Source organism: Nyctereutes procyonoides, unplaced genomic scaffold, assembly GCF_905146905.1.
Source record: "Nyctereutes procyonoides isolate TBG_1078 unplaced genomic scaffold, NYPRO_anot_genome, whole genome shotgun sequence".
NCBI lineage: Eukaryota > Metazoa > Chordata > Mammalia > Carnivora > Canidae > Nyctereutes > Nyctereutes procyonoides.
In genome coordinates this window covers 3,139,046-3,151,541 of record NW_026575052.1, presented here as the reverse complement: position 1 = coordinate 3,151,541, position 12,496 = coordinate 3,139,046, and the positions used below count along the sequence as shown (strand labels likewise).

General features: G+C 58.2%; 1 protein-coding gene across 1 annotated transcript in view; it reads right to left on the bottom strand.

Moving 5' to 3' along the window:
- KAZN (kazrin, periplakin interacting protein) overlaps positions 1-12,496 on the bottom strand; it is a 426,675-nt gene that overhangs the window by 37,289 nt on the left and 376,890 nt on the right. Inside the window, 4 exon segments of the mRNA XM_055331474.1 lie at positions 6,232-6,355; positions 7,775-7,825; positions 10,603-10,733; positions 11,980-12,169. Of these exon segments, the coding sequence (XP_055187449.1) occupies positions 6,232-6,355; positions 7,775-7,825; positions 10,603-10,733; positions 11,980-12,169 (496 nt within the window).

The window sequence follows — 12,496 nt, the reverse complement described above, 5'->3', positions numbered from 1 at the left end:
CACGTCTCCTTATTCATGTGCCGCCCTGGGGTGACCTTGGGGCTTCTGCCTCAGGAACTCAGGCATGGGCAGCCTAATTGCTTCCCATGGTCTAAATTTCTCTGCACCAGCCACAGCAAGAGTACGTTTCTCCCTGGATTCTAGAAGGAATATTGGCAAGGCTGGAGGGTTCTGGGGGCAAACATGTCAAAGCCTCCCTGTTCTTAGGCACAAAAGCCAGAGTCTCTCACGGAGCCACACTGGAAAGGAACCTGGACTCGGACGAGTGGACACACAGCTGGAGGGAGGTCAGGTTCACACGGCCCGATGCCCTGGTTTTACCCCTCGGCGACGTGTTTAGATCGAGTCACCTTCGGGCACAAGATGTGTATCAAGCTGCTTCTTTCACGGTTCTTTCCTGTCTCTGATTGAACTTAACTCCACTCAAATCATGGGGGGCACAGGCCCTGGGGCTAGCCCCTTCCAGGTTCCAAAACCCACTCAGCTCTCATTGCTGAGCCTGTCAGGAGGGCAGGGTTATTGCACCCACTTCACAGATGAGAGGACACCGAGGCCCAAGGGATAAACAAGGTGCCTGGAATCAGAGGCAGGGCCAGAGCTGGAGCGATTATCCACACGTGGCCTGGCCCTGCGGGTGGGCCACGAGGGTCCCTCCCCCGACAGAGCATGGGACGCAATTTCATAGAGTCTCTTGTTTTGGTGCAATTAATGGCCATTTGCTGGCAGTCCGTTGAGAAAGCAACCGGACAAAACCTGAAGCTCAGCAATGCAGGCGAGCGGTCAGCCAGTGCTTGCTGGACTCCGATTCGATTCGGAAGCGTGGCTGCTGCACGTCCTGACGACGTCCCAGGGCCCTGGGGCACCTGCTGGGGAACGGGAAGGCCTGCAGGTTCCAGGAAGAAGAGCGCAAGGCTTTCAGTTGCCGCTTCTTAAAGCTCAGCCCTGTTGGGATCGTTTTCTCGTGGATCGGATCGGATATCGTTGGTTGGGGCTGCTGGGCATTGCCCTTGGGGGGCAGGGTGGCCGAGGTGCGCATTTTTCAGTGGCGGGGCTTTAAGACGCCACGGAGCGATGACTCAGGTATGAGTTGTTCACACCCCAGTTGCCGGCATGATTTTCAGCCCCTATAACACTTCCCTGGCGAGGTACTTACTATCCTAACGCACAGCCAAGACCAAATGCCTAAGCTATTTTTGTTCAGAGGGCATTCTTTTATAAAATAAAATTATGAATCCTTTTATAAGATAAGGTGAACTATGTGTACTCCCTCTGGATTCCTTATTACCACCGGGTCTTTTTCCACTCGAAAGTGGGAACAGGTGGGAGCTGGGGGGGGACCATGGTGGCTTTGCCCCCGCCCAGTGGGGTTTCAACTGCAAAAACTTAAGAGCCATTTGTTCAAAGCAGGTGGGGCTAGGGGTGGGATTTTTGTGAGTTCCTGTTTGGTGAAAATGCAGGTTTTTGGTGAGAGGCCCCATAGATATTTTAAGAACTCACATTGGTGAGATGGCTGGTGACCTCCTACGTTATGGCCTCATTGCACTGGGAGCCCCTCTAGCCCATTGGGCCCTGGTGTGTGGGGCAGCATGCGGTGGCCAGGACGGGACCCTCACCTCCTCGGGACCCTCACCTCCTGGCTCGGGGGCTGAGCTAACCCCGAGAGCCCGGCAGCCCTGATGCAGGAAAGGGCTCCAAAGCAGGGCAAGTGCAGGCAAAGCCCTGGCCCCAGTGGAGCGCTAGTGCAGAACATTATTAGCTCGTTTCTACTCTGCCCTCCCCAGTTCCTCCCTGGGGGTGGGTCTCCTGGGCCCAGAGGTAAAATGCTGACAATTGATGGAACAGACGCAGTCACACCAGCAAGGAAGTGCTAGGCTGTGCCGGAGGCGAAGGGTGGGTGAGGTGCAAACCTGGCCCCAAGGAGGCCTCTGCGATGCCCCCTGCCCGGGCCCAGCCCCTCCCGCTCAGATGATGGTCAGAGCGCCAGGGACTCCCTAGGTTGGCAGTCTGGCCCTACTGTTTACTAGCTTCTTGACCCTGGACGATTTACTTAACCTGAGTCCTTGCACCAAAAATGCAGATTGTTGGGAGGGTTAACTGAGTTAATGCATGTAAAGTACGCAGCATGGACTGCAGCCCATGGTAAGTGCTTAATAAGTGTTAGATATTATTATTGTTATTGTATTACTAGGTTACATCTGTCGGAGCCTGCCAGCATGGGTGGGAGAGTACACGCGAGGGCCACTGAGTGCAGCCGTGCAGGTTGTGCACTCGGCACCTGAGCACACTATTCCACTATTCTGGAATAGTGTGGTACACACGACCTGTGGGGCTGTACACTGGCCCTAAATGCCCTGGGCACGCCTGCTTCAATTTCCAAGAGGTACTGCTTGAAGCTGGTCCATTTGGAGCCGGGTCTCAATGAAAATAAAGGAGGTAGTAGGACTTTTGAGCAGAGCTACGAAAACTTGGAAGAGGTATGGCCCAGTCCTTGAAAAGGTTACAGGACCGTAGGAGCAACAGCTAGGATCTGGGCCAAGTCACTCCGCTCTGGGTCAAAGTTTTCCCCATCTGTGCAGTGGGGGTGGGGTGGGGGGTGGGGGGTCTAGTTTTGGGATGGCAAGTAGGCTTTCTCCCTGTATGCCAACTCTGACTGGTGGTGGCTGAGGCTTTGTAAAGTGAGCACCTCAGCGGCCACTCTGGGCGGGGTGGGGACGTCTGCATGAGGCCAGGGAGCGGGGAACAGCGGCACATGTGCTAGGGCCCCTTGCCCGCTGCAGACTAGCCCAGCGCTTCTCAATGTTGGCCACACCCCAGGGTCACCAGAGAAGGTTTAATGACGCCCTGATTCGGGGATACGGCCTGGTACTGCTAAGTGTTTTCAAAAGCTCTGCAGGTGATTCCAACGTGTGGCCGGGTTGAGAGCTGCTGGGGTCCCTAAGGCTCCTGGGGCCGAGGCCTAGGCTTTGCATGGGGGGGGGAGGGGGGAATCTCATGGGACTCACACTGGCTTTTTCAGGGTGGCCCTGTGGCTTCCTTGATTTCCTTCTTAAGCTCCTCTCTGTCCCGAGGGAAGGTGGGATGTTGGCACGGTGCAGAGGCCCAGTGAGGTCTGCAGGAAGTAACATGCCCCAAACTCACAGGCGCACTTTCCGGGCCTTTGGAAGGAGTGCCGGGGGTAGAAGGAAGCGGATGAAAGCTGACTGGGGCCGCAGAGCTTGGAGAACACAGGGCCAGGGCGCCAGGCTTGGAGGTGGTGCATTAGGACCACAGGCAGCCCTGGATGTGACGGCTCCTCCCACTTACAGTCAGGGCGGCCAAGAAGCGAGGTTTCTGGAGGCCACCTGGCCTCAGCCCCACCGAGGGCCCAGAATTCAGCCAGCTTTCCTCAGCCCCTCCAGACCCAGCCCTGGAATCCAAGGAGCAGGTCATGCAGGGGCTTTGCCTCCCACCCGGAGCAAGATAGAAGCAATCAAATAACATAGAATTCAATAATATTTTAAAATAAGCTTTATTTAGATTTTTTTTTATATTTTATATTTGCATCCATGCCTTCGAGAAATCTTTCCCATGGGAAAAGTTATTTTCATCTAATTTACCCATAACTCATTCGCTATTTGACGTAGTTCTCTTAAATAAATCATCCTTAGTAACTCTTAGATTTATCTCCTAATTTACAAAAACTGAAATGAAAAGGAACTACTAAATCATTACCAGGAGTGGTTGTAATTTTCTCGTAAGCAAAGGGCAAACCATAAAAATCAACCAAAAGAAAAAGGGAAAAAAAACTCTTGGGGGAGAAAAATATTTTCTAAAATCTCTCTCCGTAGAGGAAGATGCCAGCTTTTCCTCACCGCCAGGCTTGGTTAAACGGCTTAGGGCTTAGCCAAAGGAGGCCAGAAAGATCCTTATTAGGCAGGGCCCTTTGCCTGCTCCTGCCCAACCGCCCCACCAAGTCAGAAGGAAAGGGAGCAGCCTACTGGTGGTTTTTTTTTTTTTTGTTGTTGTTGTTGGTTTGTTTGTTTGTTTGTTTTAGAGACTTGGGACAAAATATCCTATGCTTCTAATAGAGACTCTCCAGCACTCTCCAATCTCCTTTCTTTGTAAGAGCTGAAAATGTTACTGCTAGCAGAAAGCGCAACTACTGTTGTGCAGAGGGTGGGTGAACTGAGCTGTGTTAGTAGTTAAGGTGGAGCAGGGGACGAGTGACAGGTCAAAAGAAAAGGGGAAGCTAGTTTTAGGCCTCAGGAGGCCCTGGCTTAGCTCACGTGTTCTCCATCACCCGGCGTTACATGCACATGGTTCCTTTGCTGGTGAAGCCTCATTGAGGCCAACACTGCTCCCCAAATAGGCAGATAGATGTTCCTGCCAGCCCTTCTCTCCTGGGGTGAGCGGGCTCAGGCTGCTGTGACAAAGGGGAGGACAGGGCCCGAGGGATCCCGAGAGATTCTGTTAAGTGTGGAACCAACCAGAATGGGGAGGGCAGAGAGGCTCTGGTGCTGGTCCCTGTGTCCCTCGCCGCCCTCCCCCTGAGACAGGCACCTCCCCCAACGGCCCCTGCCTGGCCCACGTGCAGAATTAACCAAGGAGGAGAAAGACACAGCTGCAGGGAAGAACCCATGCGCCTCGAGGACCCTTGTGGCACCGACTCAGGTCGAGTCCCCGTGGTCATGTGACTGGCTGCCTCACTCTGCACTCAACCTCTCTCAAAACACAGACCCCAGAGAAGGTGGCCGTGACAGTAGGCCCTCCGCTCACTGGGGTCAGCGTTCCTCATTCCAGATAAATAAATAGATCTACAAAGGCTTGGAAGGGAGCTATTGGGGGAAGGTGGGGGAGAGAAAGGTGGAGTGCACTTCCATGCGAGGGGCAGGAGAAGCCAGGCGAGGGAGAACAAAGAACGGGGGAGAAAAAGCAAGCTTTGAAATCCAACGGTCCCTGGGTTCTGGCCACCCTAGAGTCTACCTTGCACAGTTTGGCAGCAGCATGAGAACAGAACAGACAAGTCCACACAGAAACACCCGCCTCCCGCCCACCCCGTGGAAAAATATACATTCCATTATTTACGTAATAATTTAGATAGAATAAGTCTTCTGCGTTTGTGCAAATAAATTAAACGGAACAGTTTTTTTTCTTTTTTCTTTTTTCTTTTTTTTTTCCATAAAGAAAGAAACGGCAACGCAATTTAAAAACTGGCAGGCCGTGAAAAAGAGCCCGGCGGACCCTGGCAGCCCGAGCCAGGCGGCCCGCACCCTGACCACGTGGGCGGCCTGCGCTCGCTCGCTCGCTCGCTCGCTCGAGGGCCTCGGGCCGGGGCCTGGGGGGTCAGGGGGCGGGTCAGGGCCCGCGCTCACACCGGGGGAGGGGTGGGGGGAGACATCGAAAACAGACCACATCCTTGGGCAGACGGGCTCCAGAAGTAGCAGTTCGGACAAGGGACATTTACAAGCACGGAGTGCACAACAGTTTTGTTATTTACAAATACACAGCAGTCCTTCAAGTGTTCAAGTTTCATAAAAAGGAGGATGGGGAGGGGGGGAGGATGGGAAGGGGGAGGGGAGGGGGAGGATGGAGAGGGGAGGGAGGGGGATGGGGAGGGGAGGGGAGGGGGAGGATGGGGAGGGGAGGGAGGGGGATGGGGAGGATAAGGAGGGGAGGCGGGAGGATGAGGAGGATGAGGAGGGGAGGCGGGAGGATGGGGAGGATGGGGAGGGGAGGCGGGAGGATGGGGAGGATGGGGAGGGGAGGCGGGAGGATGGGGAGGATGGGGAGGGGAGGCAGGAGGATGGGGAGGATGAGGAGGGGAGGCGGGAGGATGGGGAGGATGGGGAGGGGAGGCAGGAGGATGGGGAGGATGGGGGGGAAGAAAACAAAACAACCCAACGAACCGAACAAAAAGAAAAGAAAAAAAAAACACGTAGAAGAAACAAAAACAAACAAACCCAGGTTAACAACACGACTGCATCGCTCCGAGGACGACAGTTGACAGAGTCACACGCGGTCGAGTATGTACAGCAATTACAGGGGCGGCGCCGCGGGAGGGGGCGGGGCCCGCGCTCGGGGGGCGTGGCCCGCGCTCGGCCCCGCCCCGCCCCCAGCGTCAGCCCGCGCCCGCCCCGCCCCCCCCGCCCCCCCCCCCGCCCGCACGTCCACACGCACAGACGCGCCTGCGCGGCAGCCAGGGGCGGCATCACCAGTCCGCGTCCTCCTCTATGTAATAATCGGGGGCGGTACCATCAAAGAGGCCGGGGTCGAGGGACTTCCGCTGCTTCCCTCGGGCGAAGACGCGCGAGATGGAGCCGAATCCCATCTTCTCTTTCTTCTTTTTCCGTTTTTGGTCTTCAAGATCCTCTAGTGACTGAGGAGCCGGCCGCGCGGGGTGCGGGGGGGGAGAGCGAGAACAAAGCCACCTGAGCTGGGGCGGGCCGAGGGCGGGAGGAGGGTCAGGGGCGGGGCCGAGCGGGGGGGGGGCGGAGGGGTCAGGAGGCGGGGCGGAGCGTCAGGGGGCGGGGCCGAGCGGGGGGGGCGGGGCGGAGGGGGTGGGACGCCGCGGTGTGCCCCCGCCCGCGCTCGCGGAGCCCCCGGGGCGGTGGTGGGCCGTGTGCGGGCCGCGGGGGGACCACCGGGCCGGGCCGGGCCTCTACCCCGCAGTCCCCGCCAGCCGCCGCCGCCGGAGCTGCCACTGTCCCCTACGTTGAGCCTGCCCACAGCCTGGGGGCGCCCCCGGGCACCTGACTCTGGCTGGCACCCTGGGCAGGGGCACAAGGTTCCTGTGGGAAAGGCCCCGTGGGGACAAAGGGGGCCCGGGGGAGCCCAGAAAACGAGGAAGGAGAAACCTGAGCCTCGTGCCGCCCAGAGCAAGGCCCCGGGACCTCAGGGTCCTGGACGAGAAGCAGGCCTGGCCATGGTAGGGCGGGGAGGCTGGGGCTTGGGTTCTAGTCCTCGCTATGTCAGGCTGTGGACTCCTGCCCACCCCACCCCCCCCAGCCATCAAGCCCCCCCCCAGGCTCCCTGAGCCCAGTTACTCATCTGTGATGTGGAGACAACAGTGACCACGGGGACAGCCTCCTGCCTGGGGGCCTACGGGGCCGGAGGGTGGGGTCCACAGAAGGGCTTTACGAACCCAAAGACCCTGGGTGATGTTATCCACCAAAAAGGTGGAAGTGAGACTAAAGATTCCCCAGACACATCAGAATGACCCGAATTCCGGGCCCCGCCCCACCCCACCCCTGGCGGATCAGAGTCAGGGCTAAAGGCCCAGGAACCTGCATTTGCAAAGTTGTTCCTGGTGGACGCTGGTGCAGATGAGCAGCGCGGGGACCAGCCTCTGGGAACCCCAGGACTAAACAGCTGACCTCAGAGACCCCTTCTGACTCCATTCCTATTGCCCCCCCCCCCGTGGCCCCCTCCTTACTGATGGCGGGGTCCTGAAATGTTAAAAATGAATAAGGAACAGTTTCCTGCAGCCGGGGGCCTAGAGTCATCGGCCTTTGGCTACCAGGAGAAGATCCTCGCCGGGGCAGGAGGATGGAAGGTGCCCTTAACGGGTCCACGGACTGGAAGGAGGGCAGGGGGGTGCAAACCAGGGACTGAGCCTGGTCCAAGCCCCAAACCATGGCTGACAGGCAGGGGCTGAACTCCTCTCCTGCCTTAGGTGTCCCCGGTATGGAAGTGGGGTGCTGAGGGCCCAGGGGAACAAAGGGCAGGGCCGGGAGGGGGGGTCATGGTCAAGATGGGGTGGAGGGAAGGCCCAAGTGGCCAGGGGAGGTGCACCTACCTGTACAATGGGGTTGTGCAGGTTCTTCTGTACTGGGCCGGGACTGTCGCCCTGTAGCCAAAAAAGAGGGAGAAAATGAAACAGCAGGGACGCACAACACGTGGGAGCAGAGGTGGCCCAGGGAGAGTGGGGTCTTCCGTGGAAGGAAGCCGTCTCTTGGGGACCGCCCTGCCTCTGTACTGGGGAACCCACCCTCACCCCTGAAGCAAACATCCCCAAATGGCTCAACAGTGGCAGATGGGCTTCTAGGTGCTGCCTGGACCAGGGGTCCTGGGGTGCTCTCCTGTCTGCTCAGGCCTCTTGACCCCCAACACTCTCTGACCAGCAAATCAGCCCCTTGAAGGCTTCTAAGTTCCTGTCCTAATTGGTCCAAGTTGGAACTGGAGATTGGTTATACCTGGTGTTGTTCAGAAAGATGCAATTTTAAAGGAAAAAAAAAACACAAAAATAAAGAATTTCAGGACAGGAAGGCTCAGGAGACACTAGGTAGCTTCTAATTTCCCCCCAAATAGTTCACTGCATCTCTTTTGTGGGGGGGCAGCAGGACTCATCAGCCTGATTTACAGACACAGAGAGGCTCGGGACCAGCACCACGGAACCAAGCGTGGAGCTGTAACTCGTTTGGGGCCGTTTCTTCCCGGCCCAGTGCTCCTTTCAGGGGGCACGTGAAGGTGGGTGTGCAAAAGCCTTCACTACTACGTCCGTCCCAGAATCCGGCTGCCCTGCCTCGGGGGACACGCAGATCACTGGGATCACGAGTCATTACTAGGGAGGCCCCTGATGGTTGTTTCCAGAATTGCAGGCAAAAAAGCAATAAAGAAACCGTAGGTCACTTGGCCAGAGTCCATCAATCCCTCCACCTTCCCTGCACTCAGTCCCGACCTCGGCTCTAAATTAGCGGCCAGAGAAGAAGGAGAGGTCCTTCATCCAGGCTGGGCTGTTTTCGCGGGTGCCAGGTCACAGGCCTGAGAACAGTTACCTGGTGCTTTTTCCAGGCTCTTCTTGGCTTACCTGCGTGCACAGCTGTTGAAATGGGGGATGAAGGTGGCTGAGGGAGGGCGGGGATGGAACAGAGGGTACTTTAGGCTTTAGTCCCATCCCAAGGTTTGCAATCGGAACCCATCTGGCAGGCAGCTCAGGGGGGTCTACCCTGGGAATAGGGCCATCTTCGCCCAATTCATGGGGCAGAGAGTGAGGCCGGTGCCCACCGAAATGCCCACATGCAGACAGCTGGCTTATGAAGGCACCCGTGTCCTGGCGGCAGGGCCGTGCCTACGTGAGGTGATCCTGGAAATAGGTATGCTGGACCTGCCGCTGCTCAGCCAGGATGTGCCGAGGCCAAGTTGGGCAAGAGGCGAGGTCAAATGCACTGCAAGAGGCCTTTAGAGAGCCCCTTCTGCAGAATTTTCCAGCAGTATTCTGGCTCCCGGAGCCACCTTGGGCCCACCAGGAAACTCAAAATATAGCCTCTGGGGAAGTGGCTACTCTAGGTCTCTAACCCGTGCTCTCTACGAGCGAGGGCGCTGTCGGCCATAGGGACAGCTCAACAGTGGGCCCTCGGGGCAAAGGGCAGCTGCCAGAGGCCCCCTTCCTTGCCCTGGCTCTGTCATTCAACACAGCCTTTGTCACGGGGTTCCGTCCCGAGAACTGGTGACAGACAAACTGCTTTAAGGAAGTTGAAACAGAACCCCAGGCTTGAGCGTCGGGATTCCGGCCTTGAGCAGCCTTCTCTGCATCCTGACGGGGCGGCGTGGGGGCGAGGCCCCGGGCCTGCCATCCCTGATGCCCTCGTCACCAGGCGAAGGCAACTAATTTTAAGTTCGGTCTTTGCTATTTTTATCAGTAGTCTTTAGCTACTTTTCCACTGTTCTTTTGACAGGAAAAAAGTTTCCATTAGGATTGTTCGTATGTAGAAAAGTTACTGATTTTTTTTTTTACATATATACATTAATTTACAACCAGTACCATTCACGTACGTGTTCATCATTGGTTCTAATAGTTTTACACCTTATCCTCTTGAGCTTCCAGGTAGGTGATCCTATCACGGGCACGTCGTAGTTTGTCCTTCTTTCCCACCCTATTCACCTTATTATCAATCACGCTGGTTCATGAAACATTAGCTGAGCTTTTGAGAAAGCTTCCTCGTGCACTGGGAGGCCCGACCCCGTGGTGTGTCTGTCCTCACGGCAGGGGAACCCTCCGTATTTCCTGTCCTCGGATGCTTGACCCACCTTCGTCCCCTCGCTCCGCCCGCCAGTCACCAAGCGTCAGGGGCCTAGGGACCCGCAGTCTTGGTAGCTGGTGCCCAGCATGCCATCAAAAAGTGTTTGATTAAATAAGCGAAGCAAAAAAGCCCAGAACAAATTCACGGGACGCCTGTCCAGAAGCAATACATGCCCCCCAACTCCTGGAAATTAAAACATCTGGCTCATTCCTGGAAGAAGGACTGAGAACTCGCTCCAGAGGGGAATGAAGTACTGGTTAGGCCCGAGCTCTGGAAGGTCACATCTGGGAGGAGAGGCCCACGGTCCCAGACACAGCCCACCCGAGGCAGTCCCGGGCTGCGCAGACCCTGAGCCGACCCAGGCCTGCCTTCCTCGGGGGTTTTCTTGCCCTCCCGGACACAAGGAGCAAACAGGCCTCATTTCTTTCTCTCCCCACATCCATCTCTTCTTGCAAAAGGAAAGAACAGAACAGGAATTGCCTCCGCCAGAGTGCTCCCTGGGTGGACGAGAGGAAACAGCGGGTGCGTCTTCGCCCCCCCGCCCCCCAGCCCTGCGGTCTCCAGGCAGGGCCCCTGGCCCGGGCCCTGCTGCTGCTGGCCTTACGTTGCAGAGGGAGTGTGTCCGGTGCCGAGGGGAGTTGATGTCGCTTGGCGTGGACGACCGGTCGCCTTCGGCGGCAGATGCGTCGGAGATGACGGAGGGCTGCCGGGAGTGGCAGGGGCTCACCCTGACCGCTGGAAGGCAGGGACAGCTGGTCAGTGAGGGGTGGACAGTGTCCTCGCCGGTGCTGCCCTGCAGGGGTGCACCCCGCGCCCCCGTGATACAGAGGAGGAGGCGGAGAGGAAGGGCTGCCTGCTCTCTGCCCCTCCGTCAACAGGCCCACACGTCCCCAGACAGCAGCTGCTGGGGAGAAGCCCCGGGGCCTCTGGATCCAGTCAGGGCCTCCCCTAACCACACGGAAGGAGAAGAGGCAGGAGCTTCCTGGGTGACTGGCCTCTCAATGCTCCCACCACCTGGACGTTCCCTGGGCCTCGCACAATCCCAACGGCTGGTCAACACCAGCTTCCCGAGCGAGGAGCTCAGAGGCCGCCCCCAGGTCCCCACCTTCTCCCACACCCCACACCCCATCATCACCAGTGCAGCCCTCCAGTCTGTCCCCTTGTCTCCAACCCCAAACACAGTTCCCAAGTCCATGTACTTCTCTCTAACCCCAAACACACCCCCCGAGGTCATCCACTTCTCTTCAACCCCGAACGCCCCCCCCCCAGGGTTTGTCTACTTCTCTCCAACCCCAAACACACACCCCCGAGTCCGTCCACTTCTCTCCAACCCCAAACACACCTCACAGGAGGTACAGGAAAGGAGCAGGTGGGCTGCAGATGTGCAGAGGGGTTTGGGGCTGGTAGCATGGCCAGAGGGTGCAGACGTTGCCCAGAGGCTGCACCCCTGCCCGAGAGAACACGTATGACACGTGTGGCCCTCCCTCGCACCCCGTGACTGTGTGGAGCTGCGGATCAAGGAGCTCTGTGCCCCCTGCCACGGGGTCCCACGAGACCCAGGCTGGAGGGTCAGTGTATCGCTCCTTAGACCCATCACGGGTCCAGGGGCTGGCTGTGCGACCCAGGATGGCCGAGCAGATCCTTCTTTGGGATTTAGTATCAACACAGGGAAAGAGAGAGTTTTTCTTTCTCCTGACTTTGGCCCTTCAAGCCTGAGCTTGCGGGAGACGGTTTTGCTGCTTCGTGGAAAGAGACGGCGCGGAGACGAGGCCATACGGAGGCAGGCAGAGCCGAGGCCGCGGTGACGCACCTGGACACCGACTGGGCCTGGAGACCAGCCCCGCCTGGGTCCATCCCTCGGACTCTGCGTCCCACCGTCCACGCCCTGCAGGCAGCCACGGTGTGGAGAGGGCTGCGGCCCGCGCCGGGGAGGTCGGCGGCCCCCGAGAGTCCCCAGAGCCGCAGCAGCGGCAGGCCTCACCTTGCCGGTCCGCAGGGTGGGGGGGGTGTGAGTGGTAGAGAGTCTGCTGGCTCTGCCGGATGGCCGCGGTCAGGGGGAGGTCCGCCTGCACCACCCACTCCTGGTTGCCGTTCAGCACCGTCTCGCCCGGCATGGCCAGAGAATGCCGCTTGGGGACGTCCTTGGTCAGCGTAGCTAAGGACTGCTTGGCCTGGGGACAGAAAGAGACGATGTGATCGAGAGGGGACCTCTTGGCCCGTTGCTCGGCTAAGACGCACGGTGGTGAGGAAGCCGCGGGCCGACCTTGGTAGCAGGCCACCTCCAGCTGCGCATCGAGTGCCCCTCAGGGTCAGCCACCTGCCCTGCGGGCTCAGCGGGGGTTACCCCTTAGCTCCCGCTAACAGAAGGGCCGGGGTTGGGAGAGAAAGGGGGTCCGAGGACACTTATCACCCATCCTTTCGGGCTCTCCAAGGAACTGCTGGGATTTGAGTGAGAGTGGGGGACAAGTCACCGCCTTCCTGAGCCTCGGCCTCCCCAC